Source organism: Sturnus vulgaris, chromosome 5, assembly GCF_052056855.1.
Source record: "Sturnus vulgaris isolate bStuVul1 chromosome 5, bStuVul1.hap1, whole genome shotgun sequence".
Lineage (NCBI taxonomy): Eukaryota > Metazoa > Chordata > Aves > Passeriformes > Sturnidae > Sturnus > Sturnus vulgaris.
This window is the reverse complement of record NC_142247.1, coordinates 59,925,313-59,947,234: the sequence shown is the minus strand read 5'-3', so window position 1 is coordinate 59,947,234 and position 21,922 is coordinate 59,925,313. Positions and strand designations below refer to the sequence as shown.

The 21,922-nt window shown below is 40.3% G+C and overlaps 1 protein-coding gene across 1 annotated transcript in view; it reads left to right on the top strand.

Moving 5' to 3' along the window:
- Positions 1-2,539: 2,539 nt before the first annotated feature.
- Positions 2,540-21,922, top strand: part of CPNE8 (copine 8) — a 72,849-nt gene continuing 53,466 nt past the window's right edge. Inside the window, exons 1-2 of the mRNA XM_014868965.2 lie at positions 2,540-2,819; positions 16,014-16,054. Of these exons, the coding sequence (XP_014724451.1) occupies positions 2,680-2,819; positions 16,014-16,054 (181 nt within the window). The 5' untranslated portion in view covers positions 2,540-2,679. The remainder of the gene's footprint in view (positions 2,820-16,013; positions 16,055-21,922) is intronic.

Genomic DNA, 21,922 nt, shown 5'->3' with positions numbered 1-21,922 from the left:
CTTAGTGCCATTTAAGCATGAGAAAATACAAGGTGTCTCTCTGGAATGATAATAATGTATATTTAGTCCCATTGGTGCATATCTTTCACCTACCTCTTGGTTTAGTTTTTTGTTTCCATTTCCCATATAAATCACTCTCAGTGCATAAGAATTATGCACTTACTCTAAGCTGAAACATTAAAAGACAAAACAGTTGTGCCTTTATAAACGTGATGAGAAAAGATGGATATCTCCCCAGCAACACTGAAGACTTGAATTTCCTTAACTCCTCCATTATTTTCATAGGGTGATCTATTTATGGAATCAGCAATCGCCAACAATTTTCATTTTTCTAAGTAGAATAAAATATTAAGATCAGGTAATATAAAAAAGGATCAAAACAAACCCCCACATAACCAAAAGTAAAGTGGATTAGTAGAGAATAATGTAAAATCATGTCACACAATACACTTTTAGGTTACTCACACGTATATTATTGTAACAGTTATATCATTTATAGTGATGTACTATCCTTATTATAATAACGCTTCACACGTTTCTGGTTATTCATGCCATGCCTTGTGGGAAACAGTGATCATGTTTAGTACCTTATAGTGGATTATAAAAGAGGGATGAACTGTATTATAAAGCTGAAAAACAGGTTTTTTTTCTTAAAAACTGTTCTTTAGCTTTTAGTCATCTAGTAGCTTATTTGTACTTGGCATTAGCCTCTCAAGTCATCACTGGTCCTTCACCCATCCCTTCACACTACTGTACAGACAAAGATAGAAGTGAACTAAATTTTTCTTGTTTTTCTGTTTGAGTTTCGTGGTGTGGCTTTTTAAAGCAATTTCAGCTGTAGGCTTACTGGTTTGGCTGCCTGCAGACATACCTAGAATACTTGTGAAGGTATGTGGTTTCTCGGCTGCACTGACAACTTTAGACAGATTGGTTTAAGAGGAAGTACTTTAGAGATACCTGATGAGAAATTGCTCTGTGCTTAACAAATTGCTCTGGACAAGAGAATGAAAATAAAGAAATGACGCTTCAGTTGATAATCTCCTGAAAACAAAGAGCCAGAAGCTTAGATCTGGGATGTGGTCAGAAATTTTTGAATAAAATATTCGTGATATCTTCCTTGAGTTTCTGCCACTGGAGTTATGTTTCAGCTTTGTGCTGTGCACAGGAAGTATATCTCTGTTCATAAGAATATGTTACTGTCTTCTGCATTACCACTGCTGTTCCTTCTGTTTGCTACGAGCTAACCAGGTGTTGACATTCAGGTTCTCTTATCATTATTTTGATGTATTACCTGAGATCGAGCACTGAACTTGAATTACAGCAACAAGAATCTAGAAATGAAATTCAAAATTAATGTATTTTGGTGATTGTGGCTTTGGAGTTAATTTTTTTTTCTTACAAGTAAACACATTAAACTTCTTTATTGTTGTATGTAAAACTATTGACAGAGGAGTAGAGAAATTCAGTATATAATTTTGGGTTGATATCTTCGACCTGTCCTGTATATTGCGTGGCTACAAACATGGCATTTAATTTGCCTTTGCCTTAACTTCCCACCTGTGACATGGGAATGGTAGCACTTCCATCTCTTTTCAAACTGCCATGATGAGAAATAAATATTGAGGACTACTTATATGCCATAATAATGGATACAAATTGTACACATTACATATAAGATGACGGAGTTGTTGTGATTATTGTGAATTAATATGAACAGATTCAGGGCAACTGGTTTAGTGATCCTGGGGAAAAAAAGGAATGTGTCTGCGCACGTGTCAGAGAGTGAAACCCCCGTTTTTCAGCGTGTCAATGCACACAGTACCCAAGATAAATTCACCTCTTTTCCCTCGACTTTTGCGCAATTGGAATGGCTGTTGGCATTCCTGACGCACTCACACCGAGGTCTTCCCTCTGCCGGAGACCGCCCCGAGGAGCGCGCACCCTCCGGGCCGCTCCGCCGCGCCCCCTGGCGGCACCGGGCCTGCCCCGCCGCTCCCGCAAACCTCGCGCTCGCCGCCCGGGGCTTTTGCGGTGGCGGCCCCGGGAAAATTAATAACCCCGCGCCGGGCCTTGCAGTTTGGCCCACACGCAGCCCCCAGCTGCGGCTGCAGCTGCTCGGGGCGCGGGGATCCGCACATGGAAGGAGGGGATTCCCCGCACAGCCTGCGGAACGGGACGGAGCGGAGCGGGAGTTTCCGTGCAAGAGCCAAGGGGAAGACACCTTGGAGATTCCCCACTCACTAACGCGTAGGGAGGAGACTGCCCGGACATCCGACGGGACGGGACGGAGCGGGAGTTTCCGTGCAGAAGCCAGGGGGGAAGAAACTGGAGAGGCGCGGGAGCGAAATCACTCGGGACCGCACCCTGGGCACGCCTCCACCGGGGCACTTCCCCGCCCCGCACGCTCTGGGGCCGCGACGGCTCCGGTGCCGCATTTGCCCTGAGGGCTGCGGCGCGTGCCCTCGCTCGGGCCGTCCAGGCTCCCCGCGCCCGGGGCGGGCACGCCCGGCTCGCGCTGACGCCACGCCTCGCTCCAGTCGGCGAGCGCTTCCCGCGGGTGCGGAGCGGGGCTGACCCGGCTCCGCGCCACGGGCGGCAGCGCCGTCGTGCTGTGGAGACCAATAGGCGCCGCCTCCTCCCGCCCTCCCTTCCTCGTTCCCACCCGCGCCGCTCTGTCCCATGTTCGGGCTGGAGAAGCCGGCGGGGCAGCGGGAGCCGGGCAGAAGCGGTGGGCTTCCGAAGATGGCGTCCGTGGGGGATTTTAACGTACTCAGCTCCAGCATCCCGGCCACCAAGGTGGAGCTCTCCGTGTCCTGCAGGTACGGTGGCGGCTCACGGCCGTGCCACCCGCTCTCCCCGCGGCGTCGGAGGGGGCGGACGGGCCGGGACCCCTCGTCCCCTCGTCCCGGGCTTGTTAGCGGAGCGGGGAGGGGAAGGGCAGCGCGGGACGCGCTTCGCATGCCTGGCGCTGTGCGAGGCGCAGTACCCGCTCCTGCCCTCGGAGCGTGCCGAGCGCGAAGAGCTGCCGGTGGCATCCTCGGGCAGAGCCAGGCGCATCCCGGGGCTGGCTGCCAGCCCGCTGCAGCCCGCTGGCCGCGCACCGGGCGTGTCCGCCGCAGGCTGCTGCCGGCGGACCCCGGGACCGAAGCGCCGGCGCCCGCGGCGGCTGCGGGCTCTGCTGAGACGGGCAGCGGCTGCCGCCGCCCCGCATCCTGCCGGGGAGCGGGAGTCGCGTCGGTGAGCGCGCAGGGCGCGGTGTCCGCCCGGTATTTAACTTCTGGAGCTGTCCCAAGTGCCGTGGTGGGGATGGACACCTTCCGTCCGGAGTAATCCCGTCACGGGTTTTCTCTTGCAAAACTTAGGAGTACGGGCGTGTGATGTGGCCTCGTCATGTTTTATCGTAACTGTGCTGCCGAGAAATCGAGGGAATGCCAACCCATAACATCAAATGTAGTGTCTGTGGTTTTGTTCCAATGGCGCTTGTTTATCGGTATTTCAAAAATTGTGTTTTCTCCCGTGATGAAGAGATTTTCTGATTAGAAGTCTAAAACGTACTTTTATTTGTGCGCTTTTTTATTCATGTCTTCGTCCACATTCTGTAACTTCCTTAAGTATTTCCTAGTTGCAAAGCAGTGACGCCTTTTACCAGAAGAGTTGGCAGCTTCTAGCGGAAGGTTTGAGCTGTCAGTGTGTTTTCCTGATGGGAAATGAGACAGAGTTTCTTCTACAGTCCATTGCTTCATTTTATAACGTGGCTTCTCAGAGCTGCTGCTGTCTTTACTAGTATTACTACCAGGGCAGAACGGCAGTTCTCTAAACTTAAATTGTCAGACCACTCCCTCTCTTTCCTTAATAAATAAAGTATGATTTGATGTTTTAGCAAGTGTTATTTTCTAAAGAAGGCTGAAGCAGTGAGAACTGCTGAAACAGTCGCCAAGCTGACATATAAACACCCCGTTGTACTTGCTGGCTGTCTCTGCAAAGTTCACAAGCACCAACTGTTGTCCGAGGAAGGGTGTGCTGTAATGTGTAAAAGCAATCCAGGACCTTTAGCATTACTTGTAAGTTCTTCAGATAGCCTGTCACCGTTACAGATGTCAGAGCATTTATGCATTTGACCCAGTTCCTTTAATTCCAGCTGCCATTTGTATATACCTGCCATGTTTCAAAGTGGTTTAGGAATCCATCAGAGAGTTACAAAGAAATGCAGGTATAAAACATAGTCAGTCGATTCTGGCCTTACTTGTAACTAATTTCAGCAAATAGTTTACAGAGGCAGTTTCTCTGTAGATGTCATTAAAAGCCATGTCAGTTTTGTTAAAACTCTTTCATTTGTCTAGATGCCAAGTGCAGAAGGATGGGAATTTCCATGGAGATTCCTCTCTTCTGTATGTGCTGGATGACAATTTTTGATTACAAAATTGTGCTTCAAAGTGGAGTACAAGATGAATGACACTAGGGCAGAGATTAATGATTAACACATTCGTGATTCATCTGTAAACACATCCATTGGCTAAAGCTTGTGAAATGTGGTGTTAAATGAAATTGTGAAAGACTGCCAGAGCAAACTGCAAAATTCAGCGAATGCTGAAAGTTCTTTAATAATTAGCAGTTGTGCATTCCTTAATAACTGGAGAGAAATGCTTTTAGCAACAGTTTGGGTAATGACTTTTTTTTCCTTGATACCTGAAGAGTTGTAGGACCAATGTGGTCACTAACTCACGTCAACAATTGTTAGTTGATAACTATTATTTATTCCTAGATATTTTTCCTTGGATTTTTCTTAGGCTTTGGGGTTTTTTGTTATTGTGGTGGTGTTTTGTGGTTTGTTTGTTTGTGGGTTTGTTGGTTTTTCTGGGGGGGAGGTGTTGCTTGTTTGTTGTGGGTTTTTGCTTGCTTTCCTTGTAGGACATGAGAGAATTTCTTCCAGTTGGTACAGGTGGTGTAACTTGGTGGTTAGTGAAGCAGTGCTAGCTGTTTGTGCCATAAGGTAAATCTGTCACTCTTCTTTCTTTTGTTCTGTGTTTTTGTCTGTCTTATTCAATGAGGATACAGTTTCTATTCCTTTAGTTTTCAATTCCATAGGGTTTCTCTGTCAGCATTTCCCAATTTGCTTGCATGCTCATACTGCCAGTGTTACCAAAGTATCCACATTCAGCACTCTGCATATGGCATTGCACTGCTTGATATTCTCCAAGCCACCCTGGTTTACCTTCAGGATCACATCAGGTAGCCTTTAGGAGATATGCATCTAATGGGATGAGAAATTCTATGAAAATTGTAAAAATCTGGAAATGTTTTGGTTGTCACACAATGCTCTTTCTGGGATTTCTTTATGACTAAAAGCTTTTTATGTCATTCCTGTGGCTTTTTTACCGCATTAGCTGTAATTTAAAAAATGCTAGAAAAGCAAGAAATTAATTTAATTCTAGTTACTACTACTCAGTTTCTATCAGATAAAAACTTCACAATTATTATCTGACCCTGTAAGATGTAGTTTGTCAGGAAGCAGAAATCTTTGACTCAAGAGCCAGCTCTAATATGGCAGAAGAACTTACATGTGTATCCCAGACGATTCTCTGGTGTTGGTAATTGTCCACTATTGTCTGGATCAGTTGTTCTGGTAGCCATTTCCCTCTGCACCCTGTCTCTCCCCTCATCACATGTGCTGAAGGGCATTCATGGTCTGATGAAAATGTTGCTGTCACTTGCCATGCCATCTTTATTTGTTGCTGCCTGGCATAATCTTGCACAATTGTCTTGTGGTGAAGGATGAAGACCTTGTCCCTGCAGTCTGTGTGAAAGAGTGGAAATAGGCTGCACTCTATCCTTTTACTCACTACTATTTCCAAGCCCAGAGGTTCCTCTTCCTCTACAGGGGTGTTTGCACTGCCTGCTGGTTACAGGCCTGTGTCTAGACACACTCTTCTCTTACTAGCTCTGTGTGTCAGCTTGTGGTTTTATGTGAGCTTCAGGTAAGCTTCAGGCATGTACCTGTCATCCTGTTTTCCCTCTACTGATGTTCTCCACTGATTCCAATCTAGTTAAGTCTTGGAAAAACTTCATATTCTGTTCCCATCTTCCCTCTGTTAGTGCTGTTGCTATATGTTGACTGAAGTAGTTTATCTAATGCTGAGGACTACAAGATTGTGGCTATTACATATCTTGAAGTTTGTGCTCTCTGTGAGCATGTAAAGTTCAGTGTATTTAATGGGTTCAAGTTTTTAATGTATTTATTGTGATCTACATAATGATGATTTCTATTTATCATGGTTACTGTATGAATGTGCCTAGGTTTTTTTCCTGTAGTACCTGATAATTCTGCCTCCATTCTGCAATCTTATGTTAATAAAAAAGTCAAGAGTTTCATTATATCTCATGTTAATGTTTATTTATGTACTTGTCAATCAGAATTATCTTCTTGAGAGTGTTCTTTTAATATCTATAGGAAACTGAAGCTGTAGTTTTATCATTTTATGACTTCTAGTAGTGTATCAAAGATGACATGGTTATTGGAAAAACGGTAGAATTGTTGCAAAATATTGACACAGTGCAGGGTCACTTTGCTAATTCAGAACACTATTTATCATAATACTGCTTTGAAAGGCTTTATCTTCAATCAGGCAGTGTCTTTATTGGTCTGGGTCTGTGTTGGATAAACTCTATACTGCCAGTGTTCCCACAACAGGCATTAAGTGCATAAAGGCACCATAAACGCCTCATCATGGTTAATTCAACAGAAATACAGTTGGTTGCCCATGCCTGTTTTGGATCAGTCCTATGCCACTTCACAACTTGTACAGAAATCTAACATTAATCAATGAGCTGAATGGAATTAAGCAACCCCTGTTCTCAGTAATTGAGATAATTCAAGTTTCATGCACAGAGGAACAAAGCATACCACTTCAGAATTTTTCCTTTCCAGTCTACAAGTCTTAACCAGCCACTTCCAAGTGTTTGCAATACCTAAAAGTATGTTTAATTATATCTTTGATTGTCCTAGGCATTGGTTTCTGGGAAGATCATGTCTCTCCAGCCATCATACTTACCTTCTGCATTTTTAAAAAATATTAATAATTTGTTTGAAGTCTCTGTCACAGGAAGATACAATGAAAGAAGAGATAGTCAACGAATTATTTGAGCTTCTAACCCTCTATAGCACAAAATGCAGAATATAAAATTAATTATGATTGTAAATATGGTTTTTATTTTCCTGCCTTCTTTGTGTATGTGTTTCTAGATTGGATTAAAAGTCCACAGAGTGGTTATGTGTGACTGGAAACAGAAGGTTGATCTTACATGTTTTTTTCCTTTGAAATGATATGGCCTAGACAACCAGCTGGTTTCAGATGAGAAAAAAATATAAATGGTTTGCAGTGTCCATAGTCATGGAGATGCATTCCTGATAGAGTGCACGGTTTCATTTTCATCTGTGTGTATGTATTGTTTGAAATTTAAACATGCAACCGTGTGCCTAACAGAATTTAAAGCAGATCGTTTGCACTCTTAAGTTCTGTTTTGAAATTGTGATGACAAAGATGAGTGCCAGTGTCTTCACAAACAGTTCCATGAGTGAGTGTCCTAAGGAGAAATGGATGCTAATGTCTTTGAAATAGGTCTTAGTACCTCTGCCAACCTCAAGCTACAGAACCCAGGCAGTTTGACTCCTGAACTTAAGGGTAATAGACAAATGGGTCAGCACAAAGTCTGTTGCAGAACCTATATAGCTTAAATTTCTAAACTCTGGAGGAGAATGACGTGTTCAAGGGGGGAATGTGGTAAGCGGTTTGGGAAGGCTGTACCTTCCTAGTACCGCAGCCACTGGGGAAAGGAAGAGGGCAGTGTGGCTGGGATTTTAGGATAAAAGGAGGCTATGTCCTCTGACACCTCAAGAGACAAACCCCATGGGTGTATTTGAATAAAGTTGTAGGACTCCTGTCTTCTTTGTGGACAGTGGCTCTTCACAGAGTGATTTTCTGCACACTAGGGACAGGCTGTTTTAACCCACCCGTGAGATGGCCTAAGTGACAGTTCTTACTAAATCCCTTGGGGTGGATTAAAGTGAAAGGAGACTGAATGACCAGTGTGTATACACATGGCAGGTTTATTTCAGAACAGTTTGGCTACATTGGAAAGGAGGTATATATCCGCTTTGGTTATTATTTATAGAAATAAAATTATATAAATATAAAAATATCGTTTAGGAAAATTTACAAGGAAAATAAAGAAAGGGTAAGTATAAAAAGGAGAGGAAAGGTCATCACCTGTGGATCCAACACTGAGACTTGATTGTTGCAATTTCAGTGTCTATTGAACAAAGTTGTGGTCATGGTCTTTATCCATTGGGGTGGAGAAATCCCCTAGAAAATGATTCAGTGGGTTAATATATGTTCAGGTGGGAAGGCCCAGGTGCCCCACCGGGAATGGAGTTTTACACTATGAAATACTGTGGATCATGCACAGTGTGGGAGTGCTTCAGGGGTCTTTGAAGATGTGTGGCCCTAAGACATGGCCACTGTTTCTCATGACTGCACAGGTTGAGTCAGTTGTGACTTAGAGAACCAATGAATACCTTCAGGCTTACATGTGAATGTCCCAATACCTCCCCCGGGGTGGTTTTACACCTGAGTCTCATCAGGAGAGGACATTGACATGATAAAAAGCATTACCCCACCTTGCAGGATCTGCTTGTTAATGGCTTGTTCCCTCAACAAAGAAGATTGTTGATAAGCAAAGCTTGGCTTGTTGTGATCTTCCTCTGGTGGGTGGGTGTGCATCTTCTCTGCACCTGGGCTGTTCTTTGGAAGATCAGAAGTTACACCGCACACCCAAAAATTCTCTTCCTCCCCTTTTTTTAGGGGATGCAAATCTGGCCTCAGCAAAGCACCTATTGCTTTTGCAAATCTGATTTTTGAGTCTTTAGCATGTCCGTTCTGATGCAGACTTCAGGTTTCACACAACCTTGCAAGTCTCAGGACTTGTCAGGTTTTGTCTGAACGTGCCTTTGCCTACATGGAGCTTTGTTTGGCTTTACTTAGCTGTAAACCCATACCCAGTATCTTTTTTATTAGTTACTGGGTGGTTACTGCTTAGTTAGTTTCCTTTTGGCTTGTCCTTGTATAATTGTGTGGTATAACCACATTTCTTTCAGCAGACAGTAGTAGCAAATAGTTATTACGTGTATAATGATGTATTTGTGACCCTCACAGAATGGTGTAGTGCAGAGGAGCATCGCCACGGTGTGATAGCAGAGGTTTTGCAAGTGGGGGCACAGGATGGGAGTGTGGAAGCAGAGGGTGAAAAGAGGGTACTTGGGATGTCCCCCTTACTGGGGACCCCAGTGCTGTAAAGAGGTCACCGGTGGTTGGTAAAGAAGTGCAGTTTGGGAGCTGGGAAAAACCAAAAGCGATGGAAGAGCAAGTCTGAAGCAGATGTATACATTGTGCAGTAAATGTGGATGTAGAATGGAGCTGCAGATGAATAAAGTCAGAGTGTGTTAACTCAGCTGGGGGTCCTTGGACTGGGGAAGAAGAAGCCATCAACATCATGCTCCTCCTGAGAGCAGCTGTTCCCTGCCACCTCTGTAAACTTTGTGGCTCTCCTCAGTGCGGAGCTGGGACACTGACAAGTGGCTCCCTGTAACACCCTCCCTCAGCTGAAGCCCACTGTCCTAGGCCTCGGAAAGGTGGCATACAGGGAAGCCTGGCAGCAGGAAAAGATCCAGGTAATAGGAAATGTGCAATGACTGCGTATTTTTATGTAGATTTTCTGTGGTAGTATTGTTTTCCTCATTTTTTTTCTCTGCCCATTTGAGCAGTGGCTCACCCACTAACAGTCCTGCACTGGCAGAGAAAGAATGAATATTAGAGTGATGGTATACATATCCTTTTAAAATTACTTCTTTGAGGTATACCTTTTAAAGAGTTGTTTCAGAAAAACTTGGAGTTTGTTTCAGCAAAACCGATCTGTAGGTTTTATATGTTGTTAGACATTAATGAAACTGTACTAACTGAATTATACATCCCTAAAGAATTGGGATCTCAAGTAGGGCAGCATATCCATTGATTTGGATGGTCTGGGTGAAAGTAACTGAAAAGGAGTGGTGAGTTGACACTAGATTGAAAAACTCTTTCAGCCACCAGCAGTCCTTAATGCCGTCTCCCAGGATACATCACCAGAAGCTCAAAGCCAGAGACTGTTTACCTGCCCAGCCTTAACAGCATAAATGTGGATGGTTTATTCTTCGGTTTCTAATAGAAATTGGGTTGGTACTGAAGCAGAGTTCCATCAGTTTGTGCTAGTACTAAATGGACTCTTTTTTAAAACTTAAACTGGAATATTCTATGATTGTGTTCAGGTCTCTTTCATCTGCACAAGTGTATTTTTATAACTCAGTACTTCCTGTCTGTTTCAACAGGATTCCTGTTAAACTGTTGCTATGTTAGAGTAAATAAACTTGGCAAATCCTTTGGGGTGTTTTAAACCCTCTGGAGTAATCAGTAATTTTAATAGAGGTTTCATCCTAAAATTGTTTCCATACATCTAGCCAGAGATGGCTTTCTGTGGGTTGTCTTAAAACTCATGGAAGCACTGCTGGTCCTACCCTTCTCATTACTTCTCCTTTTGTTTTTTTCCCTTATGGCTTCTGAATCAATATATTCTTAGTTTGACAGTGAAAGTTACCATGAGGCTGAAAATTATTTGTTTTCTGGTGAGCAAGAAGAGTGAATTACTTCTCCAAAGGTTATGAAGAGGTATTGTGAATGTTTTCTTAATCTTGCACATCAGAGATATGTTTGCTTTCTTTCTGGTTCTTCTTATGCCCCTGAGAGTGGAGATGGTTTGAACAGAAAGGAACAGGTCATCCTAATTACCTGTTAGTCAGTAGAGTCACTGTGGTCTCACCTGTGAGCCTATTCTAGGACAACCAGTTGTTTTGACAAGAAGGTAAAATTCTGAGAGATTGTCTGATCTGCTGTTAGGTCCAGGGCATTTTGAATCTAGTGATCTGGAGGCTAATAGCTGGCTTTGTTGTGCTCTGAGTGAATAGAGAAGGAGAGAGTAAACAGCTGTGAAAGGGTGACTGCTTAAGCTGCCACTACAGTTTGTGGAATTACTCTGCAGGTAGGTCAAGTGGGCTCTTCACTTGAGTGGACTCTTTGGATAATACGTCATCTTAGAACTGATACTTACAGGTTCAGTGATACCATTAAGGCTGAGGTGCAGTGCCTACTAGGTTAATACAGTTATATTACAATTAGAAGCTCTGTGGGTACTATTCTGCACATTAAAAGGTGATTAAGATGCTTCTTTCTTTATGAGGATCTTCCGTGAAAAAGTGATGTGGGCCCATCATTAAGTGAGGGAAACAGAAATGCATTTTTTTAATGAACTAGGGACAATTCCTTTTCCTGTGGGTTGATAAAAATGTGAGAGAAGTAGTGCGCACTTGCAATATATAATACAAATATGGTGTACTGAAAATGTATATTTTCTAAAAATTATTTTGTGTGAGTAACCAACTTCTGTGTTTGTAAACTGCTGAGTGCTTTTTTTCAGAACCAAGAAATCTTTGCATGCATTTAAATGTAATCCAAAGAGGAAGAGAAACATGAAGCCATAGCACCCAGAGAGATTTTGACACATTAATCTGAAGTGAATGACATATTTATCATTAAAGATTTCAGAGCTGTTGAAAGCAATGTATAAGTCTTTTTCCAATCAATACAGAATTTAATTTTTTTTTTAATTTTGAAACTAGAGAAGCAGATTTTACAATGTTCAGTTCTGTACTTACTGTGGTCTTTCTTCAAGGCCAGAATTCTGTAATTTCTGACAGGGGAATTAGATTTACTTCTGCTTAGCAGTTTGCCTTAACAAAGGCTTAAAAAAAATTTACAGAGAAGGAAGTTTAGATGTTGATCGCTAAAAGTAAAATTTGAAGGGAAGTATTTGTGGACAAGGCGAGTAAATGCTACTTTTTAGTGTACATCTGTCAACATGCCCATGGTGCATAGTGGATGAGAGGTCGTAGGAAGCAGCGTAGGCTGTGATGGTTTTTGGTCAGCTGCCACTGCTAGCTAGATTGGTGAATCTTGAGGCATCTGATTTATATGTGCGACTTGGTTTAGATTAAACAGTTCAAAACACTTGACATTAGGAAGCATTTCTTTGCTAAGAGTGTGGTCAAATACTGGAACAGGCTTCCTAGAGAGGTCGATGCCCCAGGCCTGACAGTGTTTAAGAGACATTTGGACATTGTCCTTAATAACATGTCTTAACTTTTTGTCACCCCTGAGGTGGTTGGGCTGTTAGACTGCGTGATCACTGTAGTCCCCTTCCAACTGAAACATTCTATGATTAAAAACTTCTTGGGCACTGGACTGTTATTTTGATAAATTTTTATGGATTTTATGAAACTGTGTGAACAAAGTGATTCTATTAGCATAGCTAAATATGTTTTAACTTTATCTTATTTACTGATCACTTTCTTTCCCACCCTGGGGAAATTGCTCTTATTATACTGAAAAAAAATTACCCCAGCATTTCCAGTGTTATTGCCATGGCTTCTGTTGATTTTTTTTCCCTTAGACATCTGTGTTGTTGCAGCTGTTTTGGAAGGTCCACACCAGAATGAGTAGGTGCAGAATGAATTCCTTCAAGGTCTGTGCTAGTAGAATAATTCTTCCTGCACAGATGTTCCTAGACTTCCTTGCTATAAGTGTTTGATATGCATGTTTTTCAAGAAAAAATTTTGGTTATTTTCCCTCTCTCATAATTGATGGGAATTCCTTTTCATTTTGCATTCTTTATCTGAAAGGCTTAATGGACATAGACATAAAATACACTCACCAAGTTCAGTTAAAATATGAGTCTGTTTCTCTCCATACTTTGATTAGGAGAAGGAAGAAGTTGTTTCAGATATTTCTGGTTTCTGAAAGCTTTGTGAGCTTTCCCGAGACAAAACAGTTTACTACCAAAGAGAATGCTTTTCTCAGGAAAAAGGGACAAAATACACTCTATTGCTCAGCATGTACAGAAAGTGCCATTGAAAATTAAGAGTACAAAGACTACCTAAAGTTCTAGAAATAGGTTCAATCTGCTTTCTATTTTACATTACCATTTCTTGTGGTTGTAGATTGTCCTGTGCGCAGATACTGTGTAGTTTTCTCATATTTAAAGGACCACTTTGATTGTTATCCCCTGAAATGAAATTGAGCAGCCTTTTGAGGTGTTAGGTGATTTAGTGTCCAAATCAGACTCTTCTTTTTCTGTTTTTTTCCTGTTAGCACTTTTTCTTTAAGGTTCCTTTTGCAATTGGCTGCATTGCCTGAACAGCTTGTGAAGTTCTTTTGTTACTATTTTGATTGTCTCTTTATGATTTGGACAATCAGGCTTGCTGCAAACTTTGCTGAAGACATTGTTAATTTGTAGGAAAGTGTGTGAAAGGTTGAATTGAGGGTGTTACAAGTTGTACTAGTTCAAAACCACAAGTTCATTGCATGAACTGACCGGAATGACAGTGTTAAACTTGGGTGTCTCTAGCCTTGCAATCCTTTCAGGGATACTGTTTCTGTAGAAATGTTCTTAACTCACTAAAGATTCTTTATCTTTAGATTCTTTAAAAACCTGTAGATTCTCATCTACAGATTCTTACCTTCCTTTTATGCTGTTCCCATGGTGACTGCTTCTTGCAGCTGTTGGAAGGATCAGGATAGACTAAGCTGTACAGTACCAGGCTACTCTTTATGTTGGTATGTATATGGAAAATAGAGGGGAACAAAACTTACAAGGGAGCATAAGAAGAGTAGGAAGTATCTAAAGAACTCGAAGCACTTTATCTCAGTATAAGTATGACTAAAATTCCTTAATCTACAGTGACAAGCACTTACATACCAATTTTAAGGCCACTGTATAGTCATCATACAGAGGAATTAAAATTGTTTGGAATTCTAATGATGAGTATGGGAGGCTCGTTGCAAAATCTAATGTACTATTGCTTTCATAAACGTCTAATTTTGTGTTTTTATTGCAATTCATCTTGGGATGATCCAATTCTAGTTACAAGGAATTAGTGGTGTATCTAGGTATGTATAATTACGGAGGAATAGGATGCCATTTTCATTTTGGGTTGGCAATTCCATTATTTCAGAACTTGCTGTACTGTCTTTTAAAGCAGTTTGTAGTTATTGCTGTCAACTACTGACTTGGGTTCACTGATTTTCCTGGGTTTCTTAATGCTTCCAATTTATTTTTGCATGATTTTCATTAAGGTAGGATATAGTTTCACTGAGTATAATCGTATGCATAAAAATTACACTTCTGAATGGACTAGAGAAGTTCTGAAGAATTAATGTGTGCAGAATTCAGGTGTATTCGCAAGTACTAATATTAAAGCTAGTACCTACTTTGGCTAGATTAAATAAAACAGATCTGTCTAATGTTCTTTTCAAGCTTTTTGTTGTTGTTGTTCATATTCCTTGTTCTGAAGTGTGAACTTGGCAATACCTAAATCTGGAATACAGTGTCTTTTCATTTCTGAAGTCTTAATTGGACCACTTAGAACATCTATATTGAACAAAATATTAATACACTTTTCAGCACTGTTCAGTAGCACAAAAATAATGTGATTTAGATCTGAATAAGAGTAGATAATGGTGCCCCTTGAAGAGGCTGCACTAGTTATTAAAAATAATTAGCTATACGGGATATAACCTGGTTATTTAATCCTTCCTTTTGCTCTGGCATAGGATCAAAGACCTTACTAGAAGTCGTATCTATCTGATATGTTCTTGAAGACAATGGAGATTTCACATCATGTCTCCCACCTTTAACAGTGAAAGATGGTAAAACAATGGAGTAGACTTCAGCTTCTGTGCCTGTGGTTTAATTTATGGTTAAACCTGTTCCTACTTGATCTGTCGACATTGAGGTCAACTTCAATTTGTAGCAGTATTTCCCTCATAGATAGAGTTTATATACTTCCAATTATTTCTGTTTTCACTGAACTCCAGTGGCTCCATGTCTGTCTTAGATTGCAAGACATTGGAGTGCCCAAAACATTATTGTTTGAATTGAGTGTTTATCAGTATTATGAAGACCAGACAATTAGTCTAAAGGGGCATTTTTGTTTGTGTATTCCAGCATGCCTTTTTGCCAAAGGTACGAGACTCCTGACTTGCATTCAATTTGTGGTCAACTGTGATGTTTAGGACTATTTTTGACATAAGTGCTGCATATTGAGCTCCATGTAGCTATGCTGCATTTTTGCTGTTAATTTTAATACCTTCCAAAGAGGAGATGCTCTTTCTTGTCCCTTTTCAATGGCATCCTGTTTCAGAACATTTTTCTAGTCTGTCAAGACAATTTATAATACTTATTTACTTTAATTTTTTTGAATGGTGAAATATTGGTAACTATTCTGATAATGGCTTCTGATCAGTCCTGATACTTCTGAATTGTTAATTTAAGTCTGTTCATCTGTGTATGATTCTCAGCTGGCTGAAGTGTGGTTACGATATTGGAACTGCATTCCATAACAAAATTAATATTTATTCCTAGGTATATTCTCTGTGTGGATTAGTTCTCTTTACCTTACTTGCCCATCACAGATTCTCAGAGATATTTCCTGATGGCTCTGAAATCTCATAGCCATTCTTTTATGTAAAGTCTAAGGTTTTTGTGTTGAATTAGCAAGTTAATCTCTGGTAGACCTTTGTGATTTAAAGGTATTTCTCTTCATGATGCCTGTTACATGTGTATATAATGTACACGTGGTTGTCTTTTGATTCATGGTATTGGAGTATATGGGCCACAGTTTGCTCGAATCCAAAATGAATAATAAAATGAACTGTAAGCTGACTCTAATGTTAGTGCTGACTAAGTCTTGTGTGTATTACGAGGGGAGAAGACTAAGCTGACTCTTGATTTGTTAAAAATGTATGTTCATTGGTATCTGATTTGCATTTTTTTATACCTAAGATTATTTTTATCTCTTCTTTTTTTTTCTATAGAAATCTTTTGGACAGAGATACATTTTCTAAATCTGATCCAAGTGAGTATATAGTATTTTGTTGTTTCTTCTTATTACATATTCTAAATGTGCAAACACTGGAATAAAATTAGGTGGGTGATTTTCTTCAGTTTCAGTTAGGTTTACATTGTCTTTATGACAATTACTTAGAACAATTAAGTTACACTTGAATAAGTTAAACTTATAATTAATGTTATGCAAACTAGAGTTTTAAAGACTGTTTTTAATACTGCTTTCCTGAGCTAAGTAATCCCTTATTTAATATTTAACCTAAAGTTTCCTAGGATTAACACATTCTGGAAAGTTTGGTTGTTGTTTCTCTTTTAGTATCTGTTGTTTTAGATCTTTTTCAAAGCTGTTAGGCAAAATACTAAATAAACTAGAAGCATTTGTTGCTGCTAGTACATACTGCCTACTAATCTTAGAGTCAAATGCTGAAAAATAAAGTTAAGTTTATTAATCTCTGTGAAACACTGTCTTTCCTGATCAAAAATTGGTGTAACGTTTTTTTAATTAATCTTTTCAAAACTGTAAGCTAGTGACACTCACTTTTCTCATAAGTTGTATTATGACTGGGTCCCCCAAAAACTCTCATGCCTATGAATTTATGATGGGACTTTTGATTTAAAATCCATTACTACTTTGCTATATATTGGATGCTTTATGAAAACTTTAATAAAGGAACCAAGAACACAAACAATTTCCTTTCTTTTCTGATAATGTTACTCAAAGGAGTTTTGTACTGTTAATACACTGGTCCTTAGGTTATAGTGTCAGCTGGTCTCCCCTACAGCTCTCCATTTTCTTTTCTGCATAAGTTCAATTTCTTACTTTAAGCCTGTTAAAGTATGCTTCCATTCTGCATCAAAAAATTTTTGAGAGATTCCACAATACACTTTTGAAGGGGAAAGCTTCTACTTCGTGGGGAAAAACTACAAGAAGTTAGGAGTACCTTTGACGTTTCTAACCTGCAAAGCTTTTTTTAAAAATAAAAACCAAAAAACAAAACAACCCCAAGAGACATAGGCAATACTATGCCTCTGGTATAGGGAGACCACACAGAAACAAATAAAAAGTTGTAGTTGGCTAAAAAAAAGAGTAAAGATTAGTTGGGAGGTGGATTGGATGCTCTTCAAATGTCCCTAAAAATTCTGTGATTCTGTTAAAAAAGACCCTCAGGTAAACTGTTTTGAAGAATGCTTAGTAACCTATTGCCTATAATGAATTCAGAGATCTCTCATATTCGCAAAAGTGATATGGTGTCTACAGTTCTTAAACTCAAAAATTATTAAGGACAAGTACTTCAAGTCTTTATCAGACAGGGCACTATATTAAGCATAAATTGCAGGGTTTCAGTGGCAGGGGACTGCAGTGTGAGCTGTGTGGGAGAAGGCCATGAACCACCCTGTGACAGTCACAGCTGGTTCCAGTCAGCTCTGGAAACCACATGAGCAGCTCTTGCCTGCCAGAACTTCTGCTTGCCAAGAGAGCACACAGTGTCCTGCTCAAACACATCCCAGGAAAAATGTGTCAGCAGGTGTGAGGTAGAGACAGAGCTGCTGAAAGTACTGCCACAGCCACATGTGTGCAGATGCACTGCTGGAGATGCCCTCTGGAGAGGAGATGCTCCAGCAAAGTACCTCCAAAGGCTCTGTAGCCTATGCACAGCCCAAGAACCTGCAGGTGAGCGAACCAAAGTGATCATGGCTGGTGGGTGACCCCTTCTGGGAAAAACATGGAAGCAAAGTGGCAGGAAAACCTAAAGAAATCTTAGTATCTTTGTGAGAAGTAAACTGGTGGGTTTTTTTAATGGATTCAGAGTATATGGAAATATTTTAAAGGTATCGTAAACTTGTTTATCCATTTGTGACATACTACTTTTTCAATATGTAAATAGCTTATTTAAAGCACTCAAATAGGTGGTGTGCTTTCGAGATCTGGTCTCCAGTTGTGAGTACCCAATTATGCTGCCATTCAGGCCTGTCTGTTATAGGTTAGCAGTATAGAACCATGGAGTACAGTAACAATGTCCTTGGTGAGGAGAGAAGGGGGAAACTGTTGACTCCAGAAGTACTCGTACTGTATTTGCACTCTAGAAATTACTTGTCAGAGCAGCTTTGATTTTGGGTGCTTTCCAAAGAGTGTACATCCAGTTTTAGCACTCCGCAGGTTTTTTTTCATCGCCAGTTTAGTTTGTTTGCTTGTACTGTCCTTTAGTTGGGCACAGAGATATGGCCCTACTGTAAAAGAGGTTGAGTAGCACAAAAGGTTCTTATTCTTCTGTATTTGGAAGTACAGCAGGACAACTTTCCTCAATGTCTATTCACTTGAACAAGGCCATTCTTAGGCTGCTCTGTATACAGTAAGTTTATTTTGTAGCTAAAAAGGTGTCAAAATCCGCATCCTACCACTGTCAAAAGATCTACTTTTGCAGCCACTGAATTTGCAGCCATTAGATCTCACTCAAGATAGAACCGTGTAGAGTCATTCTGTATGCTGAGGTCTCATTGCTTTTGACTAGGCCAGTTCTAATATGCTTTTCATAGTCCAGTGCATTTATTTAAGGATCCTACTGGTAGTGAAAATCCAATTTTATCTTCTTGGTCTTTTTCTCAGAGGGAGACACATGAATGTAGCTGACTTCCATGAGTTATAAACATCCTTCTCCTGAAATTAAAAAGGACTTTGTGATTTTCCTGGTTCTCTTAGGAGATATCCTTGCCCTTTTTTTTAATACTGTATTTGCTACTCAGTATTCCAAGTTTGACCATTTCCCTGCAATCTAGAACATTCCATGCCAAGAGGAATCTGTCACTTTTCCTCCCCAGAGGCAAGTGACAGAAGTAACTGTAGAGATAGTAGATATAGATGGGACAGGCTTGGATAGCCATTGTTTATGAAGTATTTTAAATAATCCTGAAGCCTCTTACTGACAGTGCTTTCTGCTCAGTGGAGTCAAAGCAAGTAATATAAACTGATCTACTGTAGTGTTTGGAGCATTCTGCTCTTCCAGTTTGGAGACCATTTTTTTGAAGAATATTTTAAAAAAAAATCTATGGGTTTTGTTGGTTTGGTTTTTTTCTTGTAGAAAGCTGAGCTAAAGTAGCGATTCCCTGATGTGGCAGGGATGAGACCTGGCGAGGAGATACAGGTTAATGATTTTGGCATGTTTCTTCTGTCTAATGACAGGCAGAATTGTTTTCTTCCCATACTCTGACAACTCAAGCTGAGCCCTGCAGAGCTGTGCTGGCAGCAGCACAGTTGGATGAAATATCCTCCTGTGGAACCCTGTGGATCCTGAGTATTAATCATCAAAAGAGTCCAGGATGAATGACTGAAAATGTAAAAACTCCTCCCTGGGGAATCTCCCCAGGGAGGATAGTAACAATATGAAGAATCTCTTGGTAGTTGGGACAAAGGGACCTTAGGGCACCTCTGCCTGGAAGGTATAAAAGCTGGTCAGTGAAGAGTATTGGAGAGCCCTGCTAGAACTGGTACTATGCAAAGATTTAGGTAGCATGAGGAAAAGGTGAATTTCACCATGGGTAAGTCTTCCTTGAACTGGAATAGATGTGTTTGGGAAAACTGAGATGGGCAGGGCAGGTGAGGGAGGCCCAGTCTTTGTGGGAAAATAGGAAGATGCAGGCTATAATAATCTGTAATATTTTTGGAACTGTATCTACAACAAAGTAATAAGTGTTGACATTTCCACCTTCTTCTTCATTGCAAGGTTTAATTAAATCTGCCTTGAATATGACAGTGTGGTATCAGTGTCCAGGTTGAAAATTACTAAATATTCCTGACTACAGATGTAGATGTATCTTCTCTTGGAACAACTCAATATGGCAAAGCCTTCCAAAAGGGTTTCTCAGTTACTGTTCATTAGTGTGCTGCTGTGAGCATTCTCATTGCTACCTCAGTTTTTGAGATTATGAGAGAAAAATTATTTTTTCAGCTCTGTCTTAGGATGTGATTGGATGATATGATGGCTTTTGAAATATTATTTATCCCCCTTTATTCCTTCTTCTCCCTCATGGCAATGCTGTTAACTGTTTTCTACTAAAAAATGGATTGCTTTATGGAGCCTTTAATCTCTGGTGTGAGCATTTCAAGTGCTTTAGATCAACTTAGCTGTATTTATCTGCATTATTCCAGTCTGATATGAATTTGACACAGTTTTTGACTGATTGTTCCAATTAATGTATCAAGATCTTTACAAAACTCCGTCCGAGACCCATTGGAGATAGTGAATCTTAACATTGATGGAGACCAGTATCATGGTTGGCTTCCTTAAATTTATGGGGTACATTTTAGAAGAAAGATAGAATAATTCAAAATTTTTTTTCTAAATTTACAAAGTATTTATCAGAAAGATTGAAATGTATGTCTTTTCTATAGCTTTCATTAGGGCTGACTTTATTTTGAAATGTCAGTTTGAGATGCACATGTGTATGTATCCCTGTCAGACTTGCACCTTTTACTTAAAATAATATGCTGTATGAGGTGATAGCTTATTAGTCTATATTTTTATTTTATTTAAAATATTGGCCACATCTACAGCCTAGAGGGGGAGACGTTATTACAATCTACAGCTTTCACTGATCTCTTCTCTGTGGTGACCAGTGACAGAATCCAAGGGAACAGCCTGAGGTTGTGTCAGGGGAGGTTTAAGTTGGGTATTAGTAAAAAAGGATTTTCCCCAGAGGGTGGTTGGGCACTGGAACAGGCTCCACAGGGCAGTGGTCACAGCACCAGCCTGACAGAGTTCAAGAAATGTTTGGGAAATGCTCTTGGGCTGTCCTGTGCAGGTCAGGAGCTGGATCCTTTCCAGCTCAGGATGTTCTATGATTCTGCAATTCTGGATGGGTAGTCAGAAGTTCAGGAACCTACAGAACTTTCTTTAGCTCATTTCACAGCTTCTATTTCATTCTGTTTTCTTATATTTTCCCATTTCACTTCATTCTTCATGTAATACATTCCAGCAGCTTGTGTTGTAAAAATAAGCTTTTTGGTTTGGGTTCACTCTACTATGAATAGTAAGCAAAGGTAGGGACATGATTGCCAAGGGTTTATTTAAAGTAAATAGGGAAAGACAGACATCTCCTGAGAATTACTTTCAATTTTTTTTTTTGTAAAAGCTTTTTTTCATCTACAAGACATCTTACTTAAAAAATAAAAGTGTAAACTTTTAGCTTCTATGTGAGCTAAAATATTGAAATAGCTTTTTTCTGTGTCTCCTCTTATTTGCTACTGCCTAAGGGGATTTTCTTTTCTTTTTTTTTTTTTTTGGTGTAGAGCAAATGCATTTCAAGTAAGAAGAAAGTGTATTTAGAAGGTTGACTTCATTTCTGCTTTCAGCTGTTGATGATACTAACTTCACTGACAATAAAATCAAACCTCTACCTTTGTTGTTCAAGGCTGCAACCTGAAACAGTATTATTTTTACCTTCTTTTAAAAAATAATGATTGGTACAGGAAAAGAATGTTGAAATACCTGTGTTTCTGTTGTTCAGGAAGGGTTTGAAGAGGAGTTTCAGGTAAAAATTTATCATATGCTTTATCGTAGTTACCTGCAACTAGTAGAAAATAGACTGTAAAAATAAGGTTTATAGTGCTCCTTCAGTGCAAATGATCTGTACTTAAAACAGTGTTTAAAAGACCTGATTATAATCACTGCACCCCTATCACCAGTCCTTGTGGTGAAAGCTGCAGCTTAATGTGTAGTGAGTGCTGTTCTAGAAATAGAGATTCTGTGTCACACCTGTGGGATTGTTCTGCTTGGTCTTTCAAAAACAGATTAGGTCAGCAAATTAATTGATTCAATTTTTTATCAGGCTTTAGTTAAAAAAAAAATAAAGCATGCATATGTGAGATGCTTAAATATATATA